Below are 19,606 nucleotides of genomic sequence, written 5' to 3' on the forward strand. Positions count from 1 at the left end.
CACAGTCAGAATGGGTGCTGCTTTTGGGGGGCTGTGGGAAATACACAGCAAACTGGGCTTTACATTCGTTGCTGAGTAATACCTTCAGCTTTTTTGCCAGGTGAGTGTTCAAGACTAACATTTAAATGAACATAAATTTAAAGAGTAGGTGGATAGATAGATTATATAACACACTGTCAATAAATTAGAAACTTCAAGCAACTGAAGTCCACATAGTGAAAGGGCATAAGAGTGCTTAAAGCATAAGACCAAACAAGAGGGGAAAGAGGAGGGCCCAAGTGGGCAGTGACACGTGGCGGTATGTGCTTGTGGAAAGGAATCAAGGGGGAGTGTACAAATACATGCCCTACACCAGTTGTATCTTGCCACGGGAATCTGCACAACTCTATTAATACCAAATGTCAGTAAATGTACTGTTTGTTTAACAGTTTGTACGTAGAGATTTCAAGGAGAAGTGTGCAGCGTGGCATCTGTATTAGACTGTTCCCAGTTGAAATAAAGGACATTCTGTAGTGAACACCAGGAAAATTCTCTTAACTGTTGAATCTGGCAGACTAAGTAAGCAATGAGGCATAGTTAAAGGCGACTGGAAAAGGATTTTTAAAAAATCATATATGTGATCTTTTAACTGCTTTGATGTATAAAGATGGCTTGAAACACATTTTAAAGTACATTGACAGTTCTGATATTTCTAAATGTAAAAGCAGGCAACTGTTTTCTCTGCTTTTACTGGAAGAGCTCTTGTGCATCTCAGCTGTATATTAGGAGACCATATATTAATTGAATGGCCAAGGTAGTGAGGTTGGGATTTTCAAAAGACCATAAGGGTATGTCTACATTGCAATAAAACACTTTATTGCTGGTCTGTGTCAGCTGACTCAGGCTGCTGGGCTTATAAAATTGCAGTGTAGATCTTCAGGCTTGGGCTGGAGGCTGAGCTTGAATGTCTACATTGCAGTTTTGTAGCCCCGCAGCCCAAGCACCCCAAGCGTAAGTCAGCTGACACAACCAGCCATGGATGTATTATTGCAGTGTAGACATATACCCTGTGTGAGTTTTCCTTGAGCTCCTTTGGAATCACAACTGAAATCTTGAACAAAGACATCCTTTCTCCCAATGTGTATCACCTAATAAATGATTGTAAACGGTCTGGCAAAGACTCTTTCCCACTCAGTTGCTTCGCTTTCAGGGTCTTCTAAAGTAGTAGTTTCATTAGTTCTCTAGTCTCTGTACTGTCTTTCTGGGTAGTCAAGATCGGAATTTCTTACGTGAAAGACAAGCAGCAAAAAAAAATCTACAAATACAACCCAACTAAACCCACCCTTTCAGGACTCTTTTATGCATAAAGAAATAAAACGGCTTGGGTCCACCTTTTTTCTTCGTGAATTACCTCTCATAGGGAGGTGCCTAGAACTCTCTCTAAGTGGTGCACGCTTTATTATGGGAATTAACTTCTTTACTCCCCAAATTAAATCTGTCGGTCCATTTCTAAAAAATGAAATGTGTTGTATTTAGTAATTCCGCCTCCTAAAAGGGCTAGTCTAAGCAAGAGCACAAAAATTTATCTCAGCTGTGGAGACAGTTTAGGTTAGGGAAATGGGGGAAGGGCTTCTCCCTGTAAGTTAACCTTCTGTTGCAGTTTTTCAGAATGTGCGTGCTTTCTTGTAATCTAATTTTAACAGCAGAAACACTGCTGGTATAACTTGTCTTTATGTTTCTAAGAAAGTGTTTATATATATATATATTTTTTTTATCCTAAAGATTTTCTATAAAGAGTATATTCCCCTAGAACGCCTCTCAGATGAAAAACAAGAGGTAATTCCTTTTCTTTGGTGTGCATGATTTTTAAAGGGGATTGATGATGATGTGGGTGGATGGGAAGCTTTTGGAATCTTGACTAATATGCTGCTTTTTATGTCTTTAAGAGTTTAAAAGATAAGGAGAATGCAACAAACCACACAATGGTGGCAGAGAAAACTGTAAGTATCTGAGGATTTTAGGCATAAGAGTGGTGTGGAATCTAGCAGCTCTAAATAATTTTTTTAATATTTGCACAAATTCTTTTTAGTATGTATTAATAGTAGTGCTATTAATTTTGCTACACCGAATTTTATGGAAGCTAGATATGTTTTAGCCTTGTTATAGTGTAATATGTGGAACGTAGGTAATTTGGCAGTAGTTCTAGGTGTTTCACATTCTTCATATGAAATGTTCAGTTCTTTTAAGTTCATGTTCTCTCTGGATTCCATTGAAGGTCAGACTGGTTTTATCAGAAATAAAATTAAATACAGTAGTTAGGTTTAAATTTTTAACACACTAATGTTGGTATATAATCTGTATGAGCCTTAACAGATTTTATCATTGATAATTTTGTCTTATCAAATATCTGATTTAATGGCAGATCTGAGTTATAAGCATGAGGGATGTCCACAGCCAATAGTAATTTCTACAGCAAATGATCAATATGAAAAGTTCTTATTCCATCTCAATAACCTTTGCTGTTTCCTGTTATACAGTTTGAATTGCTACCATCAAAGCCAAAGAACTCGGTATAGTTCTGTTGTTGCTGTTGCATTCAGAGAGTAAGAAGCAAAATAGTCTTGGCGAATCTGTTAATGTTAGTGGAGCTGAACCGAGGAAAGAGGCTCTTTTCTGACATCACTGTAACTTTTGTGGTAGTCTGTCTGATTAGCTTTACTAACTTTTAATGCATTGCATATAAACCACATTTTTTTTAGGAGCCTGGCCATAATGTATTACAACTGTGAGAATAGGTTGGAGATTGAATGAAAAGTATTAATATATGTCCACTTGGTGGACATCTTTCATCATGTTATGTAGTCATATTCATATATTTCCCAGCATAAGGGCATTGGGGGAAAACATTGTGTTTGTAACCTCATCTGTGAATACTGTGCTTGCTTAAAATCTTTTCAGGAGTCTTATCAGAAGATGCTAGTTTTAAATTGATCTGATTTGCTCTGTGTATCTGTGTATACATCTGGAAGCTTGCTTTTCAGGCAAGGAATGCTGTGATCCAAACCCGGAAAGATGGGCCATATATCTTCATTGTGCAAATTGGGATTTCAGCCTTGAAAGAGTCTAGTATCAACATGAAAAGGAGGGAGATAATGGCACCCTCCTCTGATCATAAAGAGACTCTCTTTACAAGTAAGCTGCATATAGCTATCTTTCATTCTCTTATTTATTTTTGACTTATTGAATGCTCTTATCAGACATTCTTTAGGTACTTTTATGTAATAATATACTGTGCAGCCCAGTGTCAGTTTAAAGACTTCCAACTTCTATCTCACACACAATTACATTCTCCATTACAGCTCCCCTCAGCCTAAGGCAATAGATGAGCCATGTATCAGGAGGATAACAGCTTTCGGCTTTGTCAAACTAATGGTGGAAACTATCAAGTTGTCATAATTCAGTTCTGAGCGGCAAAGAGTCCTATGGCATCTTATAGACTAACAGACGTATTGGAGCATGAGCTTTCGTGGATGAATACCCACTTCGTCGGATGCATCCGACGAAGTGGGTATTCATCCACGAAAGCTCATGCTCCAATACGTCTGTTAGTCTATAAGATGCCATAGGACTCTTTGCGGCTTTTACAGATCCAGACTAACATGGCTATCCCTCTGATAATTCAGTTCTGAATATTGTCCCTCCATGTGTAAGGATCTTGGAAGAACACCCAACTAATGTAGTTGTTTATAGTAACACACTTAAGTAGCCAGACCTCAAGTGATGTAGAGCATTGCAAGATCAAAATTAACACCTTGCAGTTACTACTAGCAGTGACTTGGAACCATGTGCACACCTTTGAGGAAATGCTAAACTCTTTAGCATATCTTACATTAAAATGTTATTGGCATGGCAATTGTTTTAAAAGTGGCTACAGAGCATAGGCAATTAGGAAAAATAAGGAAATTCAAAATTAAGGCTTAAATGTAGTCTTGAACTTGTCCTAGTCTGCACAGGCTCTTTGTAGCACAACTTAGCAGTTTTCGTTAGTGAAAAGTAAATTATATTATGTATAATGGGGCATGTCATTTTGAATACACCTCTACCCTGATATAACGCTGTCCTGGGGAGCCAAAAAATCTTCCTGTGTTATAGGTGAAACCGCGTTATATCGAACTTGCTTTGATCTGCTGGAGTGTGCAGACACCCCCCTCTCCCCCGAGAGCACTGCTTTACCACGTTATATCCAAATTCGCATTATATCAGGGTAGAGGTGTACAAGCATTTAAAATTCATTGTTTTATATAAGGCATAATCTTTTTTTGTGATTGAAGTACAAATTACATTTAAGATGTGCTGCACTATTTGGTTCCTGTTCAAACCAGTTGGATTGTGTTTTGACAGTGACTGTGGAACTGAAGGGTCCATATGAGTACCTCTCTCTTGCAGACTATCCTCTCATGATTGTAAGTAAAACTGGCTTTCTTTAGTTCGCCTACAGAGTTGACATAAATCCCAGTAAAAATTTTTCTTGAGCAGTGTAGTCAATCATGGTGACTTAGTGGCTCAGCATGAATAAAGAACTTTGTTTTTCATGTATTTTCCCTACTCTGCAAAGGTCAGGAATTAGCATGCTCTAGTATTAATTTTTTTTCTTATCGGAGTGCTATAACATAGCTGCTGTAGACTAGTCATGCCAGAGGGCAACAGTATCATTAGTATAGTTATCCACTCATGAATTGCAACTTTCAGTACATACTCTCCTGTCTTAGCTCATCTGGGGAAACTCACTGTTCTTTGTTTTTGCTTAATGTTACCATTTTGTATGTCATTGCTTTCTCTGCTCTTTAGTGGTAGGCACTCCCTACTGTTCTTCGCTGCCACCAGTGACAGAATAACTCAGCTTGTAGCTGACTCAGTTCTTAGTTGTTTCTTTTCAGGAGGTGAAGTGATTTACTGCTGGGTGAAGAAATAAAGGGACTTAAACAAAATTTTCATTCCCCCTTTATAGAGACCTTAGGAAAAGACTGATAAAAAGTAATGTCTTCAGTCTGATTGCAGTGATCTCTGCTACTGGGCAGGGGTAAGCAGTAGTCTCTGGTTGTGATTGAGATGCTGCACACTTCACTTTCTGCGGAAGTAGAAAGCATCCAGCAGAACTTTCTAAGGCTCATTTAACCTGTGTGAATGACCCAATGTGAGAGATCCAGGAAAAGGGCCTTTAAGTCTAGAGGGCACCTGTGATGGAAGGCCTTGACTAAAGCTGCTGTGACTAGGTCCTTCTCTTTGAATTGTATGCCTAACTTGGATATGGAGGTGTATAGGGAAGAAAATCCTATCCTGATCAGAAAGTGTGTTGAGGTTCTGCAGTTTGTCTCTCAATGGCCTAGTTTAAAAACCAGTTCATTGCAGGGAGGGACTGCAGTTGTCCCATGCTGTCCCACTCCTTTGTTCTGCCCATGTAGCTGATCCATATTGAGTGGCCATTTGTTTAATGTGCTTTATTGTCTTCATCCTCATCTTTCTTGCACATTGAGCCTCAATGATCTATTGGGAGTTTGCCATGATCTGGCTGGTGTTCTGATGTTTCTAATCCATCAAATAACTTATGAAATCTGTTTTTCAACATGTCAAGTTTGCTTCTGTGCAATGTGTGTCTGAAAGATCTTGATGACTTTACTTAAGTCTCTTAAACAAGTCACTTTGGAAACATAGCAGAGTGTTAGTTTGAACATTCTTTTGTGATTAATTTCTGAGGCTTTTTCTAGGTCCTGTGTCTTACTCGCCTCTTTTTAATGACCTCAGACTTGGTCAAAAACTGTTTATTTGCTGGCCACATGTGTCAAAAGGTGACTTTGGGACTGGGGGAAATGACCAAACAGATCTATAATGAAAAGCAAGCCTCTTTCCTACTTGGGAGGGAAGGGTTCCAATAATCACCCCATAACTTGTGCTTTACAGAATGGTATGAGAAATAAGCCTACCTCTTGCATTAAATCTTTCCAGGAAAGTTTCTGAAATGTTCCTTAAGGGTGGCAGAGAAGTTTGGAACTACAAGAACAAACAGGTGCAAGGGGGTAATATTTCTTGGTGTTTGGGGGTTGATTTGTACAAGCACAGATTCTAATAGTTTTTTTAGGCTAGCGATATGTGCTTTACTCCTTTGGCGGAATCAGCCGAGAATAAGTTGAGAAACTCCTCCTGTATAAGAATGGAATCACTCAAACTCAATTACATTGATTCCATCTGCTGGCAGTGAGAAATTAGTACCATGCCTCCACACTGCTACAGAACCCCAGGACAGAAATGTGAAATGTCTATATCCAGCTACTGTGGAAAGGTTTTTTTTTGTTTTTTTTTTTTAAACTTTTTCCACAGTAGTTGGATATAGACACTTCACAAACTGCTGTTGCTTTACCAAGAAAATATAGCTGTATTAAATCTATGCACTGTCCTTCCATGGAAATGGTTTCTGGTCTGACCATTCTATTAATCCCTTCCTTGTTTCCCTCCTGATATGATAGTTTTTCATGGTGATGTGTATCGTGTATGTGTTCTTTGGAGTTCTGTGGCTTGCATGGTCAGCCTGTTATTGGCGGGACCTCCTGAGGATCCAGTTCTGGATTGGTGCAGTTATCTTCCTGGGAATGCTGGAGAAAGCAGTCTTCTATGCAGAATTCCAGAACATCCGCTACACGGGAGAATCTGGTATGTACCATGGACGACTTATATCTACACTGTAATCAGAAGTGTGACTCAGCACATGTCAACATTCCTGAGGCAGCTTTGATTTAGCCAGTTGAATAATTCTAGCAGTGGAGCTGTACAAGCCCTTCTGTGACCCTAGATATGTATTTGATCAACCAGTGTGTGCTGCTGTGGCTTCACTGTTGTTGTTTGAGCTAGCTAGCTCAAACAATAGCTCTACATATTCTGCAATCACCCCTCTGATTGTAGTGTAGTCATACCCATTGTCATGGGCAGGGTAAGGTGGTAATGATTCAGTTGAATATATAACTAATTAGGTAGTGTATATTCAGTAACTATTTGATCAGTTGGGCACCTCAGAACAAGGAATAAGTAGCCAATGCTTTTTGGATTCTGTTCCCAGTTGTGCCACAGGCTCTCTGGATGACCTCTGGAAAGTTGTTAAACTGAAGTCTTCAGTCTTCATTGTCCCATCTGTAAAAAGGATATAATACCCACTTAATAGGGATAATTGAATCCTGTTTCTAAAGTGCTTTGATTTTCTCTGAGACTTAAATTCAGCGAGCTATGTAGGTTATGTCTGTATGGGAAAATCTTGCTAACAATAAGGATAGTTAAGCACTGGAGCAGGTTGCCTAGGTTGTGGGATCCTTGTCACTGGAGGTTTTTAAAAACAGATTAGACAAATATCTGTCATGGGTGGTCTAGGTATACTTCTTCCTGCCCCAGTGTGGAGGGAAGGACTAGATAACTTTGAGGTTCCTTCCAGCCCGACATTTCTGACTCTATAATGTAGTATTTTAGAAAATACTTCAAAAACATTTTAGGATCTGACTTAAACTAATTTAAAGCTGATACTTGGGCTGTTCTGATCACCCTTACATCCTTATGTGTTAGAGAAGTTTGTGCTATAGTACATCAGAAAGCCTTAAAACACAAGATAATAGATCACAAATGCCAAATCTAGATGTAGCAAGTTGAGTTAGACAGAGCTGGCTTGTGAATTAATAGGTTGTGTGACTTGCTTTGGGATATGACATTTCACCTATCTAGACCACTAATTATAATCTGGCTCAGGCTGGTAGCAACCAAAATTAATTACTGTACCAACTCACTGTCAGATTGCAGCTGAAGCTGATTGGAGTGTGTTGGGTTCTAGGTGGGATGCACTAGCACAGGGCTTCCCATCAAGATCTTAAAGAAGGATCTGAGCGAGTGAAACTACAACATGGTCTTAAAGAATTTTTACATGTAGCTGTCCTGATCCACAACATAGAGCAGGGGTCTCAAACTCAACTGACCATGAGGGCCACATGTGGACTAGTACATTGGCCTGAGGGCCGCATTACTGAAACCTCCACCTGCTGTCCTCAGCCCCACTCCCACTCCACCCCTTCCATGAGGCTGTGGCTCTTCCCACCCCTTCCCCAAAATCCCCACCCCAACTCACCACCTTCCTTCCCGCAGGGGGTACAGGAGGGGTGTGGGGTGTGGGGTGCAGGAGGGATGAGGGGTGCAGCAGGGGGCTTAGGGCAGGGAGTTGGGGTATGGGGTGTGGGAGGGGTGAGGGGTGTAGTGGGGGGTCAAGGCAGGGGTGAGGGGTGTGGCAGGGGGCTCGGCAGTGGGTTGGGGTGTGGGATGCAGGAGGGGTGACGGGTGCGGTGGGGGTCAGGGCGGGGGAGTGCAGGAGGGGTGCGACAGGGGACTCAGGGCAGTGGGTTGGGGTGCGGCAGGGAGTCGGGTGCAGGGTGCGGCAGGTGGCTCAGGGAAGGGGGTTGGAGTGCAGCAGGGGTGCAGGGTACGGCAGGAGGTTGGGGTGCAGCAGGGGGCTCAGGACAGTGGGTTGGAGTGCAGGAGGGGTGTGGCAGGGGGTCAGGATGTGGCAAGGGGCTCAGGGCAGGGAGTTCAACTGCAGGAGGGGCTCGGAGTGGGCTCTGGCCCGGCGCGCACCAGGGGCAGGGCAGGCTCCCTGCTTGCCTGCCCTGCTGCTGCTCCGGGAAACGGCTGGAACGTGGGGCAGTAGGGGCACAGGGGTGTGTGTTGCTTCAGGCACCGCCTCTAGCAGCTCCCATTGGCCAGGAATGGGGAACGGCGGCCAGTGGGAGCTGCCGAGGACGGTGCCTGAAGCAACATCAACACACACCCCTGCGCCTCTCCCCCTCCTCCCTCATTCTTTCTGCTTCCCGGACTGACATGGGGGGCAGGGCAGGGCGCCTGCCCTGCTCCCTGGTGTGCTCTGGGCCAGAGCCGCTCTAGGTAAATGCTGGAGGGGGCATGAGGACCTCGCGGGCTGCAGAAAATGACCTTGCGGGCCAAATGCAGCCCGTGGCCTCGTGTTTGAGACCCCTGACGTAGAGGATCTTGTTGGTTGGCTACTTGGGATGCTATTAATGCCTAGGAGATGCTTAAGAGCTATATCCAAAGTATTTGCAAGAAGGAATGAGAAAGGGCATTACCATATTTGGTTTCCGCATGAATTAAGATCGTTAGGTATTGAGTCTGATTTAATGACTTGTGTATACCCTCTGAGGTATGGGACTGAAATCACATTCTTCAGTTCATCTCTCAGCTAGAAGATTCTTAAAGGTAGGTTCTGTCTTATCTATCTTATGTAGACCATATGCATACAAACATTTTCTGAGGGGAAAAGTTTCTCAGTAACTCCTTTGGTGCTGAATGAAGTATACAGCTCTTCCTGGAAGCTTGCTCCAACAGTAGATAACAAAAAGATTAAGAACACTGATGCATTTTAATTTGCCTGCATTTCTAGGAATAGTCTTGACCGCTGTATTGTTGCTCTTACCTGCAGCACTTATTCAGAACCCGAATTATATGTTTAGTAACGAAGGTTTCTTGTGCTTTGTGTTTGGTAGTCCAGGGTGCACTGATACTTGCAGAGCTGCTTTCTGCAGTGAAACGTTCACTGGCTCGAACTCTGGTCATCATCGTCAGCCTGGGATACGGGATAGTTAAGTGAGTAACAGCCTCATCTCATGTTACAGGCTGAACATGTTTCTTTAAAGTGGTTAAATGACATTTGAATGTTGTTAGCAAACTTTGAAAATGGATGCTGCAGTGAGAAAAAAAGAAGTAAAATGTTAAATAAAAAAACTATTGGAACCAAGAATGAAAAGAGAATTTTAGAGAGAAGGCAAAAATCTTTCTGTAGCTCAACACTCTTCTCTTTTTAAAATAGGCAAATTAGAGACCCTGTCAGTGAGGAAGCTGACCTATCTACTGAAAAATGACATTTTGTAATGCATATGATCTTAATTAAATATTAATGTTAAAAATTAACCGTTTTAAAAAAAAAAAAGTAGCTGCTGACAGCACTAAGTAATGGATTCTGTTAACACTGTTACGCTCCATGCTGTAGTCAGGTGCGTGCGAAGGCTGTGTGCATGCATGATAAGGTACTAGTATGCAGTGAATATAATTGAGTACAAAGTGCACAGTGTCCAGGAGAGGGAGAATATCAGCAAGAGGGTGAGTTACGGGGAATGGTATAAGTGTGATCATTCAAAATATTTTCTTTAAACGCTTTAAATGTGAATAGTAACAGGACTAAAACAGGTAGAGATAACTCTCAGTGCATTTGCTGAATCTTCTTGAGATGGGAGGAAGTATGGAGATGAGTGGGTGGGGACAACTTTAGATACCCACTTGAGGGAATATGCAGTTCTGGTTCTGATCTTTTTTAAGAAAGATGTGGAAAAACTAGAAAGGATGCAACAAATGCAAAAGGATTAAATAAGACCTATGATGAAGGACCAAAGGCACTAAAATGCAGGGCTTTGGAGCTGTGCTGTAGCTCCGCTCCAGCTCTGGGCAAAAACCTGCAGCTCCACTGCTCTAGAGCTGCTCCAGCTCCGGGCTCTGCTCCAAAGCCCTGCTAAAACGAGTGTAATCTAGAGGGGAGAGAACATGGGAGACACAGCTTGTCATAGAGATCAGAATAACTCTATACATTAATAAAAGTATTTCAGAAAATGGTAGAACCAGGATTAAAGGAAGCCAAGAAAGGAAAAGGTTAAGCTAGATTTTGGGGATGTTATGGTTCTTAGACTAGACTGAAAATAATCCATTATCTCTCACAATGAAAGAGTCTAAAACTCTTTTGAATATTCAAAGAGCAGTTAGAGAAGACTACTTGTGTATGTATATTATAAATTCCCATGAAGTGTGAGACAAACTTTTTCTGTCTGAAATTGTCTGTCTTGACGTGGTTTATCTTACACGTAGTGTGTGAAACTTTCATTGTACTGTACTCTTAAAATCACACCTTTAAATTCAAGCCTAGACAAAGCCATGAACTTAGAGCACCGTGACAAAATAACTTCCTAGATCTATAGCTTGTTATGAGAAACCTTGAATCGTGTGCCTTTTTTGCCCAGGTGTGTGTTATCTTTTTTCACTTTTTTTTTTATATTTCCCTGCAGGCCTCGTCTTGGAGTCACTCTTCACAAAGTAGTTACAGCTGGAGTGCTCTATTTATTATTTTCTGGCATGGAAGGTGTCCTTAGAGTCACAGGGGTCAGTAGACTCTTACCTGTGTTTTCATATGTGCCATAGATGTAGCAATTGTTGGTCTTGTGTGATTACTTGTACTATAACGTAGTGAAGGATCCTTGGGCTGTGTGATAATAGGGAAATTTGGAGAATGAAATTTCCAGCGCCTTAGAGGAGAGAGAGGACAGTTGTGGAATGTTGTTGAGAAGGCTTTATTTTTCCAGGTATTTTCTTGCCGTGTCTACTCCCCAAAATTTAATTCTCTGTGATGGAAAATAATTTTGGTGCTTTGAAATAGGAATACTTGAAGATAAGTGGGTTTTTTTGGGTCCAGAATTGACAAAGTTTTGTATTTGTGCCTAGTAGTCAAAGGAGGTTTCACTGGGCCTTGTGCAGGGGAAAAAACCACACCGGCAAATAGAAATGGGTGCTCCTTGCAGATTTTTCAAGGTGCATATTTTAATAGCCTGATGAAGACTATTTTAATTCTTAAAGATTTTATTGCACGTAGTCATTTTTGAGGTCGATGGAGTTCCGCTTCACAAGGACAATATCAGTCCTGCAGTGGCACTGCTGCTTTTCACACTCTAAAACTTGCTTATTAGAAGAGTCTCTGGCTTTGGTTTTGCACCTGATGTGGTTGAATTCTTGGGACAGCTTATTTTGACTTGGTCTCTCATTTGGTACCCTTTCAGCTTTTCTATGGCGCTATGGCTCTGATAGCTAACTTGGGTCTATCAGTGATTGATGCCTGTATTATTTTATGGATATCCTTTCAGAAGTTGCCCAATATGACTAATTTTTCAAGGAAATGTTCAGTGCCTGGTGCAGAGACCAGTACAAGTGAATTTCTTAAGAAAATAACATCCTGAATGAATTTGTGTATGTGTGAGAGGATTGTTGATCATATCTTTGTATGTTGTCTCCTAGTGGGTTCCATCAACTTGAGCACTAAACTTAAACAAAATGGCACAACAGTGGAATATGTAGTCTTTGGCGCCAACACAGTACCTGCAAAGATCTATCACAAACTTTCTGTAAGAACTGTGATTGCAGTGCAGCACCATCAAGGCTGTCCGCTCATTAGCGGTGCCTTTTCAATGAGTTACTCGCCTGACTCTAAAAACTTATTCCTTGCCATATCAGTCGCTTGTGGGGATCAGAACCGTGCGTGATATTGTCTGCTTTTAACTCTGCTACAAAATACTCTGTCCCTTGTGGTGAACACTAATTCAAACACTCTACTTCAACAGCAAAGCATATAGGGGCTTCATAGCTTTCAAGTTCTGTATTTATGTTCTCTGATGGTAAAATGATAACCTGGGACTGAATGCTTGATGATTTTGGTGTGTGCTTTTCTTTCCAAATCATCTTGTTCTCACTGGGTCTTTCTCTTTATCTCTAGGCACAGAATGATCTTGCCTCCTTGGCTTTTATTCCCCTGGCTTTCCTAGATACTGCCCTCTGCTGGTGGATATCCTTCTTCACTGTTTAATTTGGTGCAGTGTTTTTTCTTTGGAGTTTGGTCTTCAGGGAGTCTTTCTGCAGCAAACATTTTTGTCATCTTTTTTGTCGAACAGCTACCATAGGCCCTGTGGCCTAAAGGTTCAGGTAAGCTCTATTTCCATAACTCGTGTAACAAAATTTAAATTGCCAACAGAGGTTTGTGAATTGGTTTTGAAACAGGTCCTAGCCCTTACCATAGTGAACATGTAGTTTTTGTGTTATGGTGTTCTCTGATTATTGATGTGAATTTACTCTAAAGTTGTACTGAAGCAGTAGTCAGAACAGCAGTTTTTGGACTATGGTCTGTCCTGACCTTACTGTGGATGTTTTTTGTTTTTTTGGGGGTGGTTTGGTTTTGGGTTTTTGGTTTTGTTTTAAAATGGTAGAAAACTCTGTTGTTTTGACAACATTAGTGCTAAAATTTCTTCTCAGAACTTGCAGGTCTTGTGCAGTAGTTTTGGGGACAAGAAAGAGTTGAGTTAACTTTTTAAGCAGTTTTCTGAATAATTTTTCTAAACCTCTTCCCAGCCTCCTCTTCCACGTTTGCCGTTTGTCTTCTGTTGTGCTGAGACCCCTTTGAGTTTAGAACTTGGCTAGGTTTAGTATAAGCTCCCGAAACTACCAAACGTGAAAAATTAGGATATGCCAAAGTTCACCTTTCTCTTTCCGGGCCAGGGCAACCCCCTTGTTCCTCTTACAATTGTCAGTTTTTTGTCTAAACACATGTTCGATTATTGTACAATTAAGATCACAGGCAAAGTAGGTAAAGACAAACATGGATGTGCTGTCCATTTTATATTAATCTCATGACCAGGTTTTAAACTTATTTTTCTCTTCTCAAAATGCATGTAAAGTTTTCCCACAAGTATGAGCTACTGTAGTGTAGTTGCAGTGTAGTTGTGGAAATTTTGCATCAGGCTAGCTTACTGATGCAATGATATCAGAGTGCTAGGCTTGGCTGCCTCTGAATGACCACTTACTGCTGCTGTGTGGGAGGGCTGGGTCACTGTGGTTGTGCTGTTGTTAGAAAGGGTTGCTGGGGCGCTATGTCTGCATGGCATGACGGTGTTGCTTGAGATGTGTATAAAAGCTGTATCCTACTTGTTATCAAGAACTTGATTCTTAAGCTTGCTTTCCTTGACTTGCCATACATATTCATCAGCCTGACCCAAACGATGAAGCTGCTGAAACTTCGGAGGAACATTGTGAAACTCTCTCTTTACCGGCACTTCACCAACACTCTTATCTTGGCAGTGGCAGGTGAGCTGTGGATTCCATTCCTCACTCAATAGTCCACTTTCCAGGTATTATGGGGCTGGTTTAGTTTTGGATCAGTTTATTGGCCTTTGGCATTTCAGTGTTTGCTCTTGAACACTCAGCCTTGCATAGTAGTGGGCTTCTGCCAATTTTTTCTCTCTGCCCATAAACAGTAGCTTCAAATTAGCATTTATCTGAATAAGCTTAGTAGTATTTTGGAGTTTTTCATTCTGGTTCCCTTTCCTCTCCCACCTCCTCTCCCCAGACATCCTCATGCTTCCATCCCATGCTGAAATCTGCTGCTGAGATAGGTAGTGGCTTCCTCCAAAACTGCAGTACCACTTTGTACTGGTTATTAAAGGATTTTAAGATGTGTTATGGCTCCACCATGCTGACAGCTTAATCGTTGAGCAGAGTGGTTTCATGAAAAAGAACATTGTCTGCTCATTTTAGAAAGGAGAGGGGATGGGAAATTGCAATTTAAAGTTTGTATCTATTTGCATCAAATAAAATCCAACTAACGTCAAGAACATACCTAATGCTACCAGACTCCCAGTTTTTCTCACCCACCACAAACCCTATTCAGGCAGTCAGCAGACTGCTTTTAACTCAACTGTCATAAGGGACTGAGATGTTTGAAACCTGTTTTACAAAATGTGACCATTAAATAGATGGGTTTGGCTGACGTTCTTGGCAGCATCTGAAACTAAGTCTCTCCAAAATACAACCAGTATGAAAAAACCCAACCCATTCTTTAAAGCGCACTATGGGGAACGCTTAGCTTCTGCATTAAAACTTGCTTTTGATCCAGGGTAATAAGATCTAAATTCCAAGAATGGTGGATGGGAGGTTTGGTTACTTTAAAATATTTTGTACTTGTAATTGATCATAAAGAGATCTGATGTCTTTGAATGCCAGTATCCTAATCTGTGTCTCTAGAAGAAGGAAAGTAACATGAAAATGGGAAATGAAGATTTGAGGTTTAGCTTAGACTTCTTTACGTGAGGTATATTTTTTTCATTCTTGAAGAGACAGCATATAGTATTTGAAGCCTCTGATCTGAAATATCTTGACTTGTCATAAGGTCAGTTTCTGACTGGGTTAACCTAACTTTTAATTTTTTCCAAAGGCTGATAAATTGAGTTACGTGCAGTTCACTCTGAAGGTCTTTGGAATGAAACCTTTTAAAAACAAGGTTCTGCTGATACTGTATAATCATTAGATTCCTTGGCCTTTTTCAGAAGATTGAGGGGTTTTCTTTGTGTAAGTCACCAATCTGTCATGTAGTGTATTGTGTTCTAATTGATTGCAAGTATGCTTGCTTCAGGTGACTAAAAGCAGCAAAGAGTACTGTGGCTCCTTATAGACTAACATGTATTGGAGCATGAGCTCCGACTTCACCCACTTCGTCGGCGCTCACGCTCCAATACATCTGTTAGTCTATAAGGTGCCACAGGACTCTGCTGCTTTTACAGATCCAGACTAACACAGCTACCCCTCTGATACTTGAGGTGACTATTCACTGTTGCTGTGGATGTAGCTTGTAAAGAACTTTAGATTTCATAAATGTTAAACTGTTACATTGTCTAGAATGCTGCTAGAAGGAAGTTATGTAATTCTGTGAAAAATAGTCCCATGGGGAAGAAGGAAGTAGTGGGGGATCATTCCCTGCCATGTCTTGGACAAGGTGTTGAAAGCATCCTTGGGGGAAACAAGAACACTGAATTCAGCTCTTAATTTCAGTGGCTAAATTAACTGATGTGAGATGACTTCTGGAGAATCTTTGTCCCTTTGTGACTGGAAGAAAAGGATGTAACAGGAAAAGTTACAGTAAATTGTTGATGGTTTAAAAAGACTTTTGCCTTTGAAGTCCCAGGGGAGTGATTACTTAGTTCTTAAATACTCTAGTGATAGAAAAACTAAGAGGTAACAAGCTTCATGCATTCACGTCTGACTTACCGGTTTTACCAAGTATTCTTTTTTTGCCTTCAGCATCTATTGTATTTATCATCTGGACCACCATGAAGTTCAGGCTGGTGGATTGTCAGTTGGTGAGTTGGCATCTTATACCTAAGTGGTTTCCATGATTACTACTTCCTTCCTTAAAATCTGGATTTGGAGGTAAAGGAAGTGAGGTTGGGGAAGCTGGCAAATGCTCTTCTTGTAGAGTCCCCTTCATGCGGAGGAGCATACAGTGAAGTCTTAATACATGGAAATTTGCACCCTATGGGAAACCATTTAGTACAGAACAGCAACTTTACTCCTTATCACAGGTGTTTCTAGTTCATCAGTTTAAAAAAAAAAAAAAAAGACTAAGGGCATGGATTCTCTCTGTTCCTGGCATATTTTACTTCTCATACTTTTCTTGACAGGACTGGCAGGAGCTGTGGGTGGATGATGCCATCTGGCGACTGTTGTTCTCAATGATCCTTTTTGTCATCATGGTTCTGTGGAGGCCGTCTGCCAACAACCAAAGGTTTAATGCGTCTTATCTTTCTTAAAGTAATCTTGAATTCTTAAAGTCAAGTCTGTCCAAAGAGAGCATTTCCAGCAGTCCTGGTGTACTACATGGTCACTTGCTAAACTTTTCTGCAGGCTCTGTGAGCCATGTGCGTGTGTATATAGGGATTGAGAAGGAAGTATAGTTCATGTTGTCTTCTCCTGACCTCAGAAAGTGGAATCAGCATTTGTAGATTTATAGGCTCTCCTTAGTGACATTTATTTGAAAAAGAAGAATGATATGAGTACTTAAATTACCTCAGCTTGTGGTTGATCAAAAATCTAACTTACAGTTAGTGAACTGTCCAGAATAGTCAACTGCTAAAAATGGCAAGATAATCAGTCTCTTCAAAATGACATTTATGTAAGATATTTTGACTTTTTGCGCATCTGTCTCATGGTTCCTTCATTCTTTTCCTCTTCTCCAAAGGTTTGCTTTCTCACCGTTATCTGAGGAAGATGAAGATGAACAGAAAGAGCCCATGTTAAAGGAAAGCTTTGGTAATGTTGGAATTATTAATATGGGAGACTGCCAGACACTAATTTAACCATAAATTCCTTTATTAAATCCAAAGGCCAAATGGTGTTTTATACAATTGCTCTAAACATAGGTAACAGCCTAAAAGTAAGGAGTCACTACACCCAATACAGTAACAATAAGTAAGCATGTTATGAGTATACTTACAAAAAGGCCAGACTTAGAGAAAACGGTTTTATCCTGTTGTGCTCCAGCATGGTCAGATAGGGGTCTGACAAAGAAGCTTCAGATTCATAGCTTTTCTTTATGCCCTTCAGTTAGTTTTAGCAAAAGTCCAGTTTGAAGCAGTTTCTCCTTGCTTCTTTCCTTCCTCTAAGGCCTTCCTTTATCTCCTTCCCCCAGTCCTTGCTCACCAGCAGAACAGTGGGAAGGTTTGTGTTTGTTTCTCTTAAGACATTTTTTTTGTTTGTCTTGTTACTGCAGCTCTTTATTTTATTAGTTAGTTTTTGAACCATACTTCCTTCACACACTACAAGTAATACTATGTATTATTCTCATGGCTGCCTTTTACTTGCTGATTAGAGCCCCTTCCTTACTGGTCACAAACCTGAAAGCAAATCTATTATTTTTTCAACCAAACTTAAGCTAACTTTTTAATTCTTTTAATTTCATAACTATCGCTAAAGGCAGGAACAGAATTTTTCAGATTTTCCTTTCGGGGTGGTGGGGGGGGAAAGGAATCTTAGTGCTGAACTAATCAAGAACAGGTATAGCAGCACTGTCACAAGCAGTGTAAACTTCTTCATGCTGCCACTAGACCTAACGCTAGCCTTTGAGGAACACACCCACTAAATGCTCAGTCTCTACATGGCCTGTTCAGTCTTTGACTTCTTAGATGAAACTGCCAATAGGGGCACTCGTGTAATCTTGTCCACTAGGAACTGGACTGAGATGAACAACTTATTTAATGTGGGCAGCTAGCCTTCAGATGGTGGGGACTTCCAGATGCTACTGCTGGACAGCAAATTAAGATGGGTTTGAAATGATGATTGAAGCCCTGAACCCTCCAGTCCTAATCATTTTGCATTTCAGAAAGGCCCACAGAAAAGGTGGGGGAGCTGATTCTACAGGAACAGTGAAATGGATAATGCATAAAGTAGACTGAAGGAGGATCCTTTTATCATAGTTATCATAGGTGTTCACTGAGCTTCACTTTGAGCTTGCCTAGACAGTGCAGCAATGCACAGTAAGGGGAGTGATTTCTAAAGTGTGTGAATGCGGTGTGCACTAAAGTTCCCTGGAGCGCTTTTAATATAGTGCTGTTTTCACGCCCACCTAGGGAGCATTGTTACACCATGCAGACCAATCCTTAGTATTGTTTGTTAAAAACATATATGAATTTTTCCGAGAAGTTACTTTTGGTACCTGGAAAGGGGACTCTCCTTTTAAATAGGTAGCATGCCCTTTCCTCTAAATAATGATCTTTGGTTTCAGTGAAGTATTCCTAATAGATATGCAATCTACAGTTTACATACTGATGTAGTTTAATCATCCCGTTTCTGTCTTGTCTCCCCTTTGCAGAGGGAATGAAAATGAGAAGCACAAAACAAGAACCAAATGGAAATACGAAAGCAAACAAAGCTGTGAGTATGCTCTTCCCACCCTGGCCCTATCACTAGGTAAAGGTAATGACAGATCACTCAGTTGCCACTTAAATAGGAGCTCTGTAACAGGATCAGACCAAGTATCTGTGTTTTGTCCTTTCCAAGAAGTGTGAGTGATTTGGGTGAAAACATGGTAATTGTGGTGCTTGTGAACAGATTTTGAGTCTTGGCTTTCTGGTAAATCAGAATTCAGTATGTGCTTTGAGAACTTGCACATAATACATTAGAGACAGAACTGTTTCATCTTACACCAAGCTCTCTGAAACTGGCTAATTTAGCCTTTGTGTAGTGAGTCTCTCAGGTTCTGAGATTGCTTCAAAAGAGAAAAATACATGGAAGCAGAACTGGATTCAAAGGGAATTTACACTACTTACTCTGTCTCCAAATTCTGTATGCTTTTCAGTCAGATGCATGACCACCTGAGGTGCATGTATATCTTTTGTGAGTGCTTTTAAGTCATCTGCATTTTCCACATGTGAACCTGTAAAACTTAGGATTTCTTCACAACGAAGAGGCAGAAAATGCATTACAAAGTTATTTCTCAAAAGCGTTTTGAGTGGAGCTCATTTTTGTCTAAAGCATGCATAAATTGTAGAACCCTGATGCCCCCTGAAATCTGTTTTGCTTTGGCAATAATAATGAGTTCCTCAAACTCTTGAGTCAGCAGCAAGGACATTCAAATAAAGATGACTTCTAATTCACAGATCTCCTTAATGTAAGGATAAAACTGCCCATTGTTTTCTGTTCAGCAAAAAAGCAAAGTAGAAATATATTCAGTGCTCAAACATCCTAAGTAATATTACATATCGCAGATCAAAATGTCAGTTCATACAAATGAACAGTCCTACTAGTGCTATAAAAATGCTAATAGTCTCAACAAAAATTAGGAAGGTTACATTAACATGTGGTATACTCTTTAATCTTTTAAATCCAACATTATGAATCATATTTGTTTTTTAATACAATGTTTTATTAATTATTGTAGCATTTTAAGTGAATTCTTGGCTGA

At 40.6% G+C, this 19,606-nt stretch overlaps 1 protein-coding gene across 5 annotated transcripts in view; it reads left to right on the forward strand.

Moving 5' to 3' along the window:
- Positions 1–19,606, forward strand: part of TMEM87A (transmembrane protein 87A) — a 30,578-nt gene that overhangs the window by 6,027 nt on the left and 4,945 nt on the right. For 3 of the 5 annotated variants that reach the window (XM_032793834.2, XM_032793832.2, XM_032793836.2), the window contains exons 5-17: positions 1,762–1,815; positions 1,926–1,979; positions 3,021–3,171; positions 4,381–4,442; positions 6,501–6,684; positions 9,558–9,657; positions 11,124–11,217; positions 11,889–11,960; positions 13,851–13,959; positions 15,949–16,007; positions 16,329–16,432; positions 16,886–16,956; positions 18,515–18,576. In XM_032793834.2, coding sequence (XP_032649725.2) covers positions 1,762–1,815; positions 1,926–1,979; positions 3,021–3,171; positions 4,381–4,442; positions 6,501–6,684; positions 9,558–9,657; positions 11,124–11,217; positions 11,889–11,960; positions 13,851–13,959; positions 15,949–16,007; positions 16,329–16,432; positions 16,886–16,956; positions 18,515–18,576 — 1,176 coding nt within the window. Of the gene's footprint in view, positions 1–1,761; positions 1,816–1,925; positions 1,980–3,020; positions 3,172–4,380; positions 4,443–6,500; positions 6,685–9,557; positions 9,658–11,123; positions 11,218–11,888; positions 11,961–12,598; positions 12,668–13,850; positions 13,960–15,948; positions 16,008–16,328; positions 16,433–16,885; positions 16,957–18,514; positions 18,577–19,606 lie in introns of all 5 variants that reach the window. The other 2 variants (XM_032793835.2, XM_032793833.2) reach the window with 1 other exon arrangement.

The sequence above is a fragment of the Chelonoidis abingdonii genome, chromosome 4 (genome assembly GCF_003597395.2).
Source record: "Chelonoidis abingdonii isolate Lonesome George chromosome 4, CheloAbing_2.0, whole genome shotgun sequence".
In the NCBI taxonomy this organism is placed as follows: Eukaryota; Metazoa; Chordata; order Testudines; family Testudinidae; genus Chelonoidis; species Chelonoidis abingdonii.